This window comes from Thunnus maccoyii, chromosome 10 (genome assembly GCF_910596095.1).
Source record: "Thunnus maccoyii chromosome 10, fThuMac1.1, whole genome shotgun sequence".
NCBI lineage: Eukaryota > Metazoa > Chordata > Actinopteri > Scombriformes > Scombridae > Thunnus > Thunnus maccoyii.
This window is the reverse complement of record NC_056542.1, coordinates 16,718,638-16,733,620: the sequence shown is the minus strand read 5'-3', so window position 1 is coordinate 16,733,620 and position 14,983 is coordinate 16,718,638. Positions and strand designations below refer to the sequence as shown.

General features: G+C 39.4%; 2 protein-coding genes across 4 annotated transcripts; both read left to right on the top strand.

Annotated features, from left to right (window-relative positions):
* The first annotated feature begins 2,813 nt into the window (after positions 1-2,813).
* Positions 2,814-5,607, top strand: LOC121904901. Of its 2 annotated transcripts, none has more exons than XM_042422696.1 (2): positions 2,814-3,361; positions 4,215-5,607. In XM_042422696.1, the coding sequence occupies exon 2, from the start codon at positions 4,229-4,231 to the stop codon at positions 5,054-5,056; it is 828 nt and encodes a 275-aa protein (XP_042278630.1). In that variant the 5' UTR covers positions 2,814-3,361; positions 4,215-4,228; the 3' UTR covers positions 5,057-5,607. The 2 variants fall into 2 exon arrangements, with proteins under 2 accessions (XP_042278630.1, XP_042278629.1); XM_042422695.1 differs by having other exon boundaries at positions 2,814-3,632.
* Positions 5,608-9,706: 4,099 nt separating this feature from the next.
* Positions 9,707-14,509, top strand: LOC121905197 (sperm acrosome membrane-associated protein 4-like). Of its 2 annotated transcripts, none has more exons than XM_042423259.1 (3): positions 9,707-9,786; positions 12,725-12,892; positions 13,020-14,509. In XM_042423259.1, the coding sequence occupies exons 1-3, from the start codon at positions 9,732-9,734 to the stop codon at positions 13,238-13,240; spliced, it is 444 nt and encodes a 147-aa protein (XP_042279193.1). In that variant the 5' UTR covers positions 9,707-9,731; the 3' UTR covers positions 13,241-14,509. The 2 variants fall into 2 exon arrangements, with proteins under 2 accessions (XP_042279193.1, XP_042279194.1); XM_042423260.1 differs by lacking the exon at positions 9,707-9,786 and adding an exon at positions 10,714-11,176.
* Positions 14,510-14,983: the final 474 nt, after the last annotated feature.

Genomic DNA, 14,983 nt, shown 5'->3' with positions numbered 1-14,983 from the left:
AAATTTTAAATGCGGAACTTTGACTTGTATTCAAGTATTTCTACATTGTGGTATTTATATTTTTACTTTAGTAAAAGATCTGAGTACTTACTCCTGCCACTGCCTCATGGGAGCATATAGATGCAGCAGAAAATTAGCGGACCAAGTACAGAACCTTGGGGGACTCCGCAGAAGATGGAGGCTGGGGATGAAGAGGAGTTGCCAGTGAAAGATCAGTTGCATAAATAAAAGGAAATCCAGTTTAACGCAGAACCAGAGACTTGCCCAGTGGTCGAACCTACGAATGACAAAGGACTGGTCTGCACTTACATTTCAAAACAAATCAGCAGCCAGGAGGAGGACATTTGTTACTCTTAGTAACGCAGATTCTCCAAAATGCAATTTTTCAAACATACACTTTTGAGCCAGGAAAATCACCAGCTGGTTTAAAATGTTTTTTCTTTTTTCTTTTTGAAGAACCTAAAGAGTAGTTTGGAAATTGGTCTGTAATTTATTACGGACTAAGGATCTGGATCTTTTTTTCTAAGCCCAGCTCAACTTTTTTCATGGTCCACTTAGAAGCTTTTTCCAGAGCTTTCAACCATATCAAACAGCAGATGAGTTTGCTCAGCTGTCATGGAGACTGATCTGTTGACATGTGAGCTCATCAGCTCCTATGATTTCATCAGCCACGCTTTTTTTTCACAGGACTTCTTCTCAGTATCGGCTTAAAATTTATATTTATTTTCAGGAACACGACCGAGACCACAACTGAATTTACAGCACAAAGGCTGATGTACAGTATATGACAACTGTTAAATCCACAACTATAAGCCACTGCAATTACATATAAATAATTCAGCAAACAAAAAATATACATTCACTTTCATTCATTTTTAAAAATATTTTAAATGTTTAAAACAATAAGCATTAAATTTTTAATCTCAAAATGCTATGATGTAAGTTTTACATTGGGTCGTACAGTTTTAGCTGTAACATCAGACCACCTACAGGCATACAGCTGTGCAGTCATATGTTTTGTTCAAATATAACGCTCTGAACATTAATATGAGGCTATTTCAAGTGCTGTGGCCCACATTGTCTGTAAATTAACAGCTTTGTGAGCTGGCTTTTTTTTTTTTTAGACAGCATGCTGCAATGGGGTAGCAACTTACCCTCAAACTAATACGTGGCCCACATGCAAAAAGGCAAAACTCACCCACAAATGACCTTTGGCCCATTTAGTACAAGTCTAAACTCTCACAAAAGCTGGTTAGTTGTATATCTAGCCCTTGACTACTGGATCTGACTACCAGAAGTGGCCCAGATCTGACCCACATGGGTGAGATATCTGGGTTCAGTACTTGCAAGGAACCAATAATAGATCATATGTTCACTGTGATGAATTTTAAAAACTCAAGCAAGTTTTAAGTACTGCTAATTGATCTTGAACTGAATGGAAACCAATGTCTGACGGTAAGAAAAAATCTCAAACTCTACGGCATGTATTTGAAAATTGTCAGCAAATATATTAAGTTTACATGATTTGTAGTTAAAGAGATTTAACTGATACTATTTAGCATTTATAAGCAGTATATATACAATAAATAAATGGTTTCTAACATACAATAACAGACTATTGTGTTGTAGCAAACAGATTTAAGGGCATTTTAAGTGTTTATTCATGTCTGTTACAATATAGTGTAACATAGTTTTCAATCATGTTCAGTAGTTTTAAAAAGATTTTTAAACAGTTTTAAACATTTTCACCACACGCTCCTGAACAGTAATCTATAGTTAACATTATATCAGCATTTATCAGTATTAACACAGTGCACACTTTACTTTAGGTCTTCTTTTCAGTGGAATAAATAATTAACAACTATGTTAACAAACACTTTTAAGTATTTATGTATTTATGTTTGTGTTTTGTTTTTTTATCAGGGAATCTTAGCTAGTGTCTTCTTTTCTACTGTGCTCTGCTGGGGGGGCAGCTTTACTGCGGATGATGAAAACAGGATCAGTAAGATGATCAGAAAGGCTGGCTCTGTGGTCAGCCTTACCCCAGACTCACTTGAGGTCACTGTAGAAACTAAAACAGTTCTTTACTTTGAAGTCCATCAATTAGACCGTGTTTTTAACAGACTCAGAAGCTCATCCAGTGAACGACTAGTGATGTTTCAGAGATCTACTGAATGACTCAAAAGGTCTTTTGTTTCAGCAGCAATCAGATGTTTTAATGAACACTTTTAGATGTGATTTAGTTTCAAAGCACCTGTCAGCTGTCAATCATGTCTACATGGCTTAATGAGGTTATTTATTTGTTGTTTACTGTGAACACAACGTCTACATTGTTTGCTTCAGCTGGTAATCATGTCTCAAATGACTTTTTATGGTGTTATTTACTTGTTGTGTACCATGAATGCATTGTCTCTATTGTTTGCTGTCTGTATAAGTTAATTTGGTGGCAAATGAGTTTCCCCTCTGAAGATTAATAAAACTGTCTAATCTAATTAAATCAATCTAATTTATCAGTGCAGGATTCCAGTTGTGCAGGATGCAGGAGTCAGTACTAAAATATAATTGATGGGGGACAGAATCCACAATCCGTCTTGTTACTGTACTTCCACTGCAGCTGAACAGGAAAACACTGTCCGAAGGGACAAAAAGAGGGAATTAAGAATTTGGAAGAAATCCACTTTAAACTCTCAGACTGCTGATGCTTTATATTTGCCTCAGATACATTTTAAATACATTTTTACACAAAACAAGGATTGTGGATTTTGGCCCCATCACTTACATTGAAAGTGCATTAAAGGGATCTTCTAATGGTCAGTATGAAGAGGAGGAATGATCACAGCGAATAAAACCTTTTTCATTCTTCATATGGACACCTGACCGTTGTTTGAAGACACACTTGAACAACTGTGAACCTATCCTTTAGCATTCATCAATTGATTATCTATTGGCTGTTAACTAATCACATGAAGTCACAGTGACCTCATCATTTGTTACTGGTCAACAACAAATGACAGATCCTGCATTAAATCATCATACAGCTAAGCATTACTTAAGTACGTGTTTTGTACCCTTGTTTTAAAGTGCTACCTTTACTCCACATTTTTAGGGTTTTTTTGACTGTAGATATAAATATACATACAGATATATATAGATGCTCCTTCAGTAACTTCACTGTTTAGAAAACACTTGATGGCTAGTGATCACTAAGAATAACTGGGCTCACCGTGGGACTGGCCTGGACCAGCCTCAGATTCCCACGACCCCTCCTCTCCTCTGCACACACAAATCAAAACACAGGCTGCAAAGGCGCACAAGCAGCCAGGAGAGACCGAGAGGCAGAGGAGCTTTGCACCACTTTTGAGTAAGACTGTTACTTACTATAAAAGCCTCATTTCAGGCTCAGCAAGCAGCCGCACGCTGACGCACGCAGTGAGGGATGGGAAAAAAAACCAACGTCTTAATCTGAGCAGGAATTAGGGGGGAAAGTCTGGATTTAATCGCAAATCAAAGTGGAGGAGAAGACACAGCGCGGAAACACGGAGGAGTGAGGCGAATAACGCAACTCATGGTTATTTATTTTGATGATGCCGAGGAGCCAGTTTTTTCTGCTTCGGATTTACGTCCAAAACAAAGCAAGTATTCAATCTGTTTTCTTTCTGACTGCGCTAAAATAAACCGGACAGTGAACTGCAGTGAAATAATGTAACCAACAACAGAGCTGCCGCGAAAAAATGACTTAAAAATATAACATTAAAGATGCACTTATATGACTTGATTGGCAATGTATCATCTGACTTTGCGTGCTTGAATCGCCTGTTATGTTCTGTTGCTTCGGGGGGGAAATTAAATTATGAGTTCAGTCGGGAGCAATTATCGTAATGTGACCCCATTTTTCATAACTGCAGTGAGCTCGTAGTGAAATCATGAGGTCCTGATGAATGAGTGGTTCAGTTAACAGTTCAGTCCGGGTTCAGAGGGGCTGCTGCTGCTGCTGCAGGGCTGACTGGAGAGTCTGTGGTGCTCCACAGAGGCACTGGAGGAGCTGCAAAGGGATCTCATTAACTCAGCCACATGTCTTATTAAAGCAGCTATTTCCTGTTGTGTGCAATGCAGAGTAAACTATCTTCTCTCCCTGTGATGCTGCACTCAACACTTTCTTGTGTAACTCTGGTGTTTCTGCTCATCTGTTTGTCTTCTTCTTCTTCTCTGTGTAGTCTGAAGTCAGAGGATGACGGCAGCCAGTCCTGCCTGCAGCCCGGCCTCAACCCAGTCGTCACGTGTCTGCCTCCCAGCATGCCACAGACACCTGAGGAAAGGCAAAGACTTCCCGGCCAAACTGCACCTGCGCTCGGCCCCGGGCGTGTGGCTCATGCTGGGTGTAGCGGTGGTGCTGGTGGGGATGGGTGTGGCGGTGGCGGGTTATGTATCCGCTGTGCCAAAGCCTGTGGGGGGCCGTGGCAGCACCCATGTCGAGAGGATGAAACTAGCAGGGCCCGTGGTCATGGGAGTGGGCCTCTTCATCTTCATCTGCGCCGCCACGCTGCTGTATGAGAACCGGGACCGCGAAGCCCTCAGGCGAGAGGCGGCTGAGGACCTTGAGGATCTGAAGGGAGGAGACGGCTGGGAGGATTCACAGGACCAGCCCAGCTTCAGCTGTCAGGAGCAGTGTGAGTGTAAAGATGTAGAGCCGGGATCCTGGGCCACTCCAGCACACACGCTCCCCCTCTCAAACCAGAACTGGGGCCCTGCTCCTGCTCCTCCTCCTCCTCTGCCTCGCAGGGACAGACACAACATCAGCAGCAGCAGATCATCTCCGCTGGCTCCTCTGGATGCAGGAGGCAAAGAGGAGGAGGACAGAATGCAGGAGGGAGCAGAGAAGGAGGGGAGGTCAACCCTTCTGGCCCGAGTTCTGCACCACCAGGAGCCAACTCCTCACTGCTCCTCCTCCCCCTGCCCGTCGTCTGTTTCTCACTCCTCCGTCCACTCGGACTCATGCAACTCCAGCGAGGTCAACTTTAACATACGGACAGGCTCTCCTCTGCCACCTGAGCACTGAACTTCTACTGTCTCATGAAACGTGCATGATGAGTTAGATACATGTAAAAGTTTCATGTGCAGACACGCTAAAGACAAGACTATGCATTCCTCAATAAATAGATGAAATGTTTGTTGGTATGTCTTGGATTAGTGCCTCGGAGTGGCGCAGTGGTTCTGACTCACTGTCTATGAAGAGTGTTTTTGTCCCACATCGTTCTCTGACTCACCCACGTTTGAGGGATTGGAGCTTCGCTGTTTGATGTCAACTCGCCATCTTGTTGTCTTTGATCTCACTCATGCCAAAATCCCTAAAGCTGCTGCTTGTTTGACCATATTTGGACTGGGGAGGATTGCTAAAACTTATTTGGGTGCCATACTGGGAGACACACTCACTCTTGGCTTTCTCTCTCTCAGACACACATCTTCCCTCCAGACGTACAGCATCTACATTTGGAGGATAAAACAGTCTCAAGAGTCTTTACCTAATCTCACACTGTACTGTAACCTACTCTTTATCTGAGGAAACTGTGTCTCAGTAAAGGCCCTACAGTGGTGGAAAGTAACAAAGTACATTTACTGAAGTACTGTGTTTAAGTGCAATTTTGAGGTACTTCAGTGTTTCCATTTGATGCTTCTTTATACATCCACTCCACCACATTTCAGAGGGAAATATTGTACTTTCTACTCCACTATATTTATTTGACAGCTTTAGTTACTTTCAGATCTTTCAGAAGATTTGACATAATGGATAATATAACAAGCTTTTAAAATACAACACATTGTTAAAGATGAAACCAGTGGTTTCCAACCTTTTTGGCTTGTGACGTCTTACAAAAAGCAGTGTGTAGGCGGAGTCACATTTCAGATGTCTATAATTGGTTAACAGCTCCACCAAATAGTGATTTTTCCTTCTAAACTTCTCACATGGTTTCATTTCAATAAATGTTCAAATGATCCAATATTTCACTAAAAGTCAAAGATTAGAGAAAAAGTCCAAAAACTAAAAACAGATTTGTGTATCAGAACTTTGTTTTTCCTTCTTTCCTCTCCCATTAATCATCTCACGACCCCTCAGATTTATCTGGTGACCCTTTGGGGGGGCCTGACCCCTAGGTTGGGAACCACTGGACTGAACTATCTAACTGTATATAAAGTAGTTCAAACTAGCTCCACCTCCAGCAGCTACAACAGTAACATGCTGCTCTAACACTGAGACTTCAGTATTCATAATCTAATGATGTCATGTACAATAATATATCAGTCAGAAGGAACAAACCACTACTTTTACTGCAATACTTTAACTACAGTTTGCTGCTAATACTTATATAATTTTACTTGAGAAGGATTTTTCATGCAGCACTTTTACTTGTAATGGAGTATTTTTACATTGCTGTATTGGTACTTTTACTTGAGTAAAGGATCTGAGTAATTCTTCCACAACTGTCAGTATAAACTGGAGAAGCATATAAGGGCACACTCCTCTCACTCGACACCTACAGCCGCACTATAAATACCAGCTGGTGCTCTGTACACACTCAAGTTCTAGTTTTTTTTAGTGTAATTCATTTTTTTTTTCAAAATTCACAGTGTCTGCTGCTCAGTTTTCTCTCTTTCCTCGAGTGTGGTGAGGCGAGATGTTAAAGAATTTCAATCAGAGGCTGGATAGAAAAGATCAATGATTCAAAAAAGAAAAAAAAAAAAAGAGAAAGAAGTAAATTCTGGTTGTTGGCTGTTGTGAGTTATTCCTGACACAGCTTAACTGAGAAAAGCGTTCCTGTGAGTCGTGTAACTGAAGCCTCACTCTCCCACCATCCCAACCTTTCATCTCTTCATCATCCGAGTCCTACGCTTTATTCAGATACTCCAGCAGTGGGATATCTCACTCCTTGGCTTCTGCAGGAAAGTGGGAAAAATAGTGAAAATACAGAAAAACAATGCAGAGTAAAAACAGGCGCAATTAAGCAAAAACAAGCATGTTTGGGGAGCGAGAGAGGTAAGGGGTAGGATTTTAATTATCGCCAGTGTTTTCTCCTCCAGCCTCTAATTACACAGGGGGATCAGTCTGAAGGTTTTTATAGGTGCTTCAGGACTGCAGAGTATTTCCTTGTTGTTTGGGCCCATGCTGGGATCCTGTCATCCAGATGACGACTGAGACTGAAGTGTATAATTTGCAGCCACACACACTCATGGACTGGTGGATGGTTTTGTGTAGGTAGCTCTGCTGTTTTAAGATGCCGGATGTATATTTCAGTAGCAGGGATGAGTTCGAGGAGATGTGTGTCTGTTCTTGACTGAATCTTGCAACATGCTGCTATCCTCCTTCGCACTTATCGCTCAGAGAGGCAGCTCTCTCTCCTCACTCTCACACATAACACGAGTCACTCGCAGCGCACTTTGATGTGTTTACATTTAGGGCCCTATTTTAACCCGTGCAACTGCAACGACAAGAGCAAGATGTTAGGTAGGCGCACGGACAGTGTGGGTGCCTCCACATGCTATTTTGGTTCATGTATGTGCAGCAGGGCAACGTGCGAAAGGGCGAAGGTTGGAGGTGAATATAGATCAGCAGGTGTGATTATTAAATATTTTCTCAGCCAATCACATCACTGGTCTCATAGCTCTGAAACACTTGTGACAATCACAGTTAAACGTGATAATGACAGCTCAACAAAGGGAAAACTTTTCTTGAGGAAATGTCTGGATGGTTCAGAGCGTCATGACATGAACACACATCATCACTAATCTGCATCACTATAATAACAATAGAAATAAAAAATAAAGAAAGTTGATTTGGTAAAGCTGTTCATATGATTATATCAGACCAACATGTATCTCCCCACATACATGGTCACATAGTAACTAATGTTACACAACAGCGTTTGCACTTCAATGTCCTCGAAGCAGAAAACATGAGACGCTACTTTTGCTAAAAAGAAAGTTGGAAAAGAGGCTGATGAGCTAACTTGACGTCTCCTCCATAAAAAAACAAAATATCAAGTTATAACTGACCAGTCTGATGTGTGTAGAAGTGTTTGTAGTTATTCTGTAGCAACCTGGTGACATCAGGCGATTTAATGAAGGTAAACACAGTGAAGGGCTGTGCGTAATGGCACTGCGCTCTTGCGCAGCACTCAGAGGCTCAGAGATCTATAAACATATCAGTCCTGCTGCCTTCAGCAGGGATTTAATGAACGGAAGAAGCTTCTCATATGGTATAAACAGCTGTGGACAGCAAACACTGTAAGAATCATCCACATAGAACAATGCAGACTGATCACTGACTTTCCTGCTTTAACCACATTATATGCTATTTACTGTGCTGATTTTGGTTGGAGAATGTTTAATTGAAATAAATTATTCATATCTTAAGCATTAATACATTGTTGCAGCACATCTGCAGCAGGTATTTAGTTTGATCCTGATAAAATCACCAAAGCAGCAGTGGATTGACGTTGTGTCACAAATACACTGAGACGTCTAGGACCAAATTTCAACCAAAATACAACAACTGTCTTTGTGCTGCTTCATTTGAAGTAAATACCACAAAAATACCCTATAAAACGTCAGAAAATAGTGAAAAATGCCCGTCACCATCTTGTTGATGTCTTCAAATTGATTGTTCTGTCCAACCAACAGTCTAAAGCAAAAAAATATTTAGCTTTACTATGACACAAGACAAAAACATCAACAAATCTTTGGACTTGAGAAGCTGGAACCAGCAAATGTTTGACACTGTTGCTTGAAAAATGACTCAAATGATTAATAGGTCATCAAAATAGTTATAGATTCATTTTCTGTCAATGGATGTTGAGGATTACTCGACTAATCGTTTCAGTCTAAACCAGCAACAGAAATCATTTTGGTCTTGTTTCTTCATACAGCCTATATGTTGTATAAACAGTTTAATTTACCAGGCAGTAATCCTGATGATCAGAGGGAATTTCAATATCTCTACACACATGCACAGACCTCTGTGTTACATCTGTGTGTGGGTATGACTGTGTTACATAATTCAGCAACACATGTTTAATGCTGCATTGAGAATATAATTGAATCTGAGAGAGCAGCGTATGTGTGTGTGTGCATTGATACATATCTGAGCTGACGGACGGGAGACTGTAAGCTGCTTAACCCTGCGCTGACTCAGGACACTTGCAATTCCTCTGTTCCTTGAGAGAGAGAGAGAGGAGCTGTGATCAACATCTTTGGGTGTAAAATATCCGAGCGATAGAGGATCAACCAGCTTGAAGATGCGGGTCTAACTTCACCCGTTACAGCAGGAAAAGGGATTCAGTTTAAAAAAAACAGCCTTTGTTATAAGTGAGAAGCATCAGCAGGATGGAGAAATGGCTTCACTGCCTTCCCCAGACACAGTGGGATGAGTTACCAGCTTGGTTTCATATGTTACATTCATACTGTATCCTCTGTTTAAAAAGCTAATAAACCAAATAACATTTTAAAGAGACATAAAATCCTTCTGGTTACCAAACTCTGCATCCTCTTCTCTCACAGTTTTTCACAGTCCAGCTGTAATTTGCAGTGATTCCCAAAACTTCATTTGTGTGATCGTCATCAGCTGTGATTGGTGCAGAACAAATAGCAGATGCATCACTCACTAATCCAATTTCAGTCCCGTTTCCGGTCTCCTCAGCAGTCCTCATGGTGCAGTCAGTGGAAGAAGTATCCCCCTAAAAATGAAAGGACTAATATTCTGTGTTTTTGCCATCATGGTGCTCACACCTGTTCAAGGTAAGACAACGTAGTTTCTGGGTTTAATGCAGGTGTTTTCTGTTCTAAAACATTAAGACTTTGCACATTTAACACCTCAAAGTCCAAAAACTGGGCATAGAAGTCCTAATTTGATAAATTATTCATGAGCAACAGATTCTTGTCAGTTTCACAACATTTTGTTTAACTAATAATAAATCAATAGTAAATAGCTATATGTATTAATTTCTATCAAGTAAATAGCCCACTTGAATTGTGAAATATTAACAAGACCTGTTTCTAAAATAATGTCCATACTCATGTTCTGTTACGCTGATATATTTTTATATATAGAAAAGGATTTGAGAGGTAATATAAAGCTCTGTCTATAAAGTCATACAGTCAGTGGCCAGTTTATTAAGTACAATTAAATACAACTAATACAGTCTAATACAACAGCTCTGCAATAATGTAAGCAAGTCTAAAATATTCAGTTTCCTATAATGTAAGACAAGCAAAGCAGCAAATGTTCACATCTAATAAGCTGGATTCCTCACATTTTTGGCATTTTGCATGAAAAATTACTTCTTTACTTAATTAAAATCAAAATAGTTGCAGATTTATTGTTTTATCTGTCATTTGGCTAATGAATCAATCGACTGATTTTACAGTAAATCTTATCTTCATGACAGTTATAAAGTTTGTTTTTGTTGAAACTGTTTTAAAGCGCTGTTGATTCAACTTTATGGTCATTTTGGAGGATGTAGAGCATAAATACATCATATTCATGAAGGCAGGATTTATTGTAGAGCTTTTGCACCAGACTACATTAGTTTTAGCCGGATGTACTTAATAAACTGGCAACTGAGTGCATGTTAAGCCTTCCGGGTTAAAATAACAAATGCTACAGGTTGAAAACATTTGGACAATAAGTCTGTTTTCCCCTCACAATTAACCCCAACTTACTACCCTGTGTCTGCTGGTCCACCTGAGCTAGCACTAGCTAACGAGATGAGAGGGGATAAGGATTGTGAGTCTCACTTAAACTCATTTTGTGGGCCCGAGGAAGAGATTAGCCCTCCTCCAGTAGCACTGAATACAGCCATTTGGCAACTAGCCCTGAGAATGAACTCTAAACCTAAATCTCACACAGAGAAACACTGAGGTCCAAAAGTACCTGGAGCTGTATTCATAAAGCTTTCTAGAGCAAAGAGTTGCTCCTAGTAATGAAACTGTGATGTTTTCTAAGAATTTACCCTTAAAGTGAAAACTAGATCCTGTTAAAGATAAAAGTTATTCTCAAAGCATCTCAGCCCTTCAGAGAGCTCCTAAGGTGAAAAACTGTTAAGAGTAGGGAGGAGGACTTTTAAGAGGCTTAAGAGTTTCTGAAGCAGCAGAGGCAGGAGAAACATTCGCCGAACGCCGAATGACAGTGAGTAAATGAAACGCTACAGATTAGATTGTGGAGGGATAATGTTTGTGGTTGATATCATTAGAGATACACTCACATCTCTGACCCAACACAATAACGCTATAATGCCAGAAATTAAAGTGATCACAACATTAAGATATTTGGCAACTGGAAAAATTTGGAATTTGCTGGCAGCTAAAAAAAAAGATTTACATGCCAACCAACGCTGCTACTTATATAGACTGGCCAACAATTACAGAAACTGATGACAGCTGAGCCATTTTTACCCCGTTAATATCAAATAGATTAAGTACTAAAATGACCAGCATAGTGAATAAACATAAGAAAATAAATATAACAATTATCAGCATGTGAACAGGCTACTGCACAAGTAGCCTTATATGGTCTGTGTTTTCAAACATTTTGAGGCTACTTTTAAAGTATGGCTCACAATTAATTCAACAGAGATGTTTATTACATAAAATAGTATTTATAATCACACCATGTCTTAATAGAGACTAAATTCTATGATTAGTCATATTGATTTCACTGTCCATTATCATTAACAGTGCATTTTTATTTCTTTTCTGTTTTTTGTTTTTTTTTGGATCAACCAATCACACTTTTTAAAAGAATGAGTCATACCTAGTATCAGGGTCAACTACACCTCCTCACTGAGGTAAAAGTTTCTGTCCCTTCTTTGCTCAGAGTTGCTCTGAGAATTTTCCTAAATCAATCCTAAGCTCCAACTCCTTGCTAGAAATGTTTAGGCTAAGTTAGGAGCCCTCTGAGAGTTTTCTCAGGATGTTTGTGAATACGACCCCTGAATACTACCATGTTGTATCCAAATGTGCTGTCTAAATAGTTTGAATTATGTTTGAATATGAAAAGTCAGTTATTATTAGCTTGAAATATGAGTTTTTGGAAGCAACGTTTGATACCCATTTCACACCGCCAATAAATCACAAATTTTATGAAGCGGCCTCTTTGCATTATCAGAGCTAATGTGTGCATTTATGTGGTAGGAAACTAAGAGTTTGTCCCACTCCTGCACTGTATCCTGCCGCCAACTCTTTCTATTAACTCCAGTATCTCTCTGGTTAATAAAAACACGATGCTGACCTAAGACTTGGAGCACTCCCCGAATAACTCGAGTCATCCACTCAAAGAAACAGATTCCAGACTGCCGGAGAATAAACAAAATACTTCTGAGATGCTTAAGTGCTCGGCAGAATGTGGCTCATCAGTTTGGCTTTCGACAACCCTCCAACATTTCACACATCCTGCTCCTCTAAATAGTAAATGTGTCCAACAAGCAATTACATAAATGTCTCAAAATCCAGAATAACTCAAAACATCTTATCTAATAATAATAGGCTGAACTAGGCTCAACTTCATGCTTGTCATTTGTCAGTTTTAGTCGATATACAGGACATTATTAACATTTAATTTTCAGTGTTACTTTAACAATTATTCTTCATTATTTTCAGTCACCTTTGGCAACACATTACGCCAGTAAAGCTTTATCGTATTAAACTGTATTGTCTCTGTGATGCTCTTTGGGCTCAGGTGATGAAGAGGAGCAGCAGGAGAAGCTCATGGAGGCGGTGGCATTTGAGGAAGAGGAGGAGTTGCTAGAGTGTTTCCGTTGTGACCTGGGCTTCTGGGATGCCTGCTACACCACCGAAACCAACTGCAGCGTTGGGGAGCGCTGCTACACAGGCCGAGGGAAGGCAGGTGAGTCGGATAAGATTGTATTTTTTGTCAGTGCACGTGTTTACTGAGAAATATCTGAGCATTTTTTCATTCAATTAACTTTGATGTAACTTATGTCATGATCAATATCTCCATCTTTTCTCCCCAGCTGACGTTCTGGACGTTAAGACGTTGGGTTGTGTGAAAGCAGAGGAGTGTAATGTGGAGACCACGGTGGAGCTGTTCCCTAACAAAACCGTCTTTGTCATGACCAAACACTGCTGCGACACGTCCTTCTGCAACTCAGCACACAAACTTCCAGTCAATGCATTTTTGTACCTCACTGTGGCCGTTCTGACTTTGTGGCACCTCACTGAAGCCTCGACATGATCACAATAACTAACCTGCTTTTATTTAGTGAATGCTGTCAAAACTAATATTTTTTGTTCTGTAAATTCTTCCCAGAACAATAAATATTAGTGTCGTCTGCAAATTAAACAAATTTCAATATTTTTGATATCCTAAATATGTTATTTATTTACAAAATGAACAATTTAAGTCCTAATACTGACCCCTGTGGGACTCCACAAGTAATATCCATACATGTATAAATCAACATGTATGGCTTTTCATGTTTTTAAAAAAAATATTTATAGCTCTGCACAGCACTTAAAAAGCATGGAGTACCTTGTGATGCACTCCCACCCCAACACCCTTTGACAGCAGTAATTACCACCAAGACTGAACTGAAGCTTCGGTTTATAACAAACATTCCTCTTGTGACATCAAACCACTCACAGTAACAAAAAGTTGGGAAAAAGATTTTCAGTCTCTCAACCTTGATTGGAATTGGCCGACAGTCTGGAAACATCATTTTCCTCATCTAAATACCTCATTCAGCAGATAATTCACCACAAGTTTGTGCACAAATTTTACTTTACGCCGGATTGCAGATTTAGATTAAACAGTGACTTATGCACTAAATGTTCTGGCTCTGTTAGAGGAGATTACTTACATATGTTCTGATATTACTCTATCAAACTTTTTTGGTAATATATCAATAAGATTGTTGGAACCATCATTGATTAAGTCCTTCCCAGCTGCCCTGCTCCTCATCTTATTGGGTACAATCCAAATATATTGTTATTGTTTCATGAGAAATGGATAATATTAGCTACCCCAGCTACTGTGGAGAAAACCATTATTAAGAATTGGTTTGAACCCTCTACTGTTATGCAGAGAACGTGGCTAAATCTTTTTTCAGATTTGTTTACTTGAAAGGTCCACTGCCTGAATTAACGGGTCTGTATCTGATACTGTGATCAACTGATCTAAAGCAATCATGATTACTCAGGGGCTTAACTAAAGCCAACTTTGGCCTTGCCTTGAACTCATTTCCTTTCACATAACCCTTTCTATTTAGTGCTATAGGCCATGTACATAAATGTATATGTTCATATGTGTATGTTTGTAATTAGCAGTTTGTTGTCTCTGTTGTCGTTGTGGTCATTTGTTTCTGTGGATTTACTATGTATGCTGTTCTGTGTCTAGGGTGTTTTGTTTAATTGTGCATTTACATTGACTCATAGTTATTATTTATTTGGGCTTTTTTCTGTATTATTATTCTTTGTCTTTATTTTGCTCTTTTCCTTTTTTGCATTTGTTGTTTATTTATTTATAGTTATTATTATTATTATTATTTTATTTTTTGCTCTTTGTCTTTTTTTCATTCCTGTTGACTAACTCCTGATCCCACAGTGGAGTTTTCTATGTGCTTTGTGATCTACAACCTTGTTTTGCATTATCTCAATAAACAATTGATCACAAAAAATTATAATAATAAAGATTTATTTACTCTGTATTGTTCACTTATAAAACTGTATCTGAATTACTGTATGGAGGTAAGGGGTAACACCTACAAAAGCACCGTATACTCATTGTGCATACTACAAAAAAGAGCCATGAGGATACTAAATAATGTAGGACTTTGTGAACACGCTAACAAGCTGTTTTTAAAGACATATGCTTTGAAGGTCATGGGTCTGGTAGAATTTAAGACGGCACAAATAATGTTCAAAGCAAGAAATAATTGACTTCCTGGCAACGAATAAAAAATGTTCTTAGACAGAGAGG

Bases quoted from the DNA above. Each gene is read 5' to 3' on its own strand.
- LOC121904901 (XM_042422696.1), top strand. From the start codon at position 4,229: ATGACGGCAGCCAGTCCTGCCTGCAGCCCGGCCTCAACCCAGTCGTCA.
- LOC121905197 (XM_042423259.1), top strand. From the start codon at position 9,732: ATGAAAGGACTAATATTCTGTGTTTTTGCCATCATGGTGCTCACACCT. The intron at 9,787-12,724 runs GTAAGACAACGT...CTTTGGGCTCAG, and splicing joins GGTGCTCACACCTGTTCAAG to GTGATGAAGAGGAGCAGCAG. The intron at 12,893-13,019 runs GTGAGTCGGATA...TTTTCTCCCCAG, and splicing joins CACAGGCCGAGGGAAGGCAG to CTGACGTTCTGGACGTTAAG.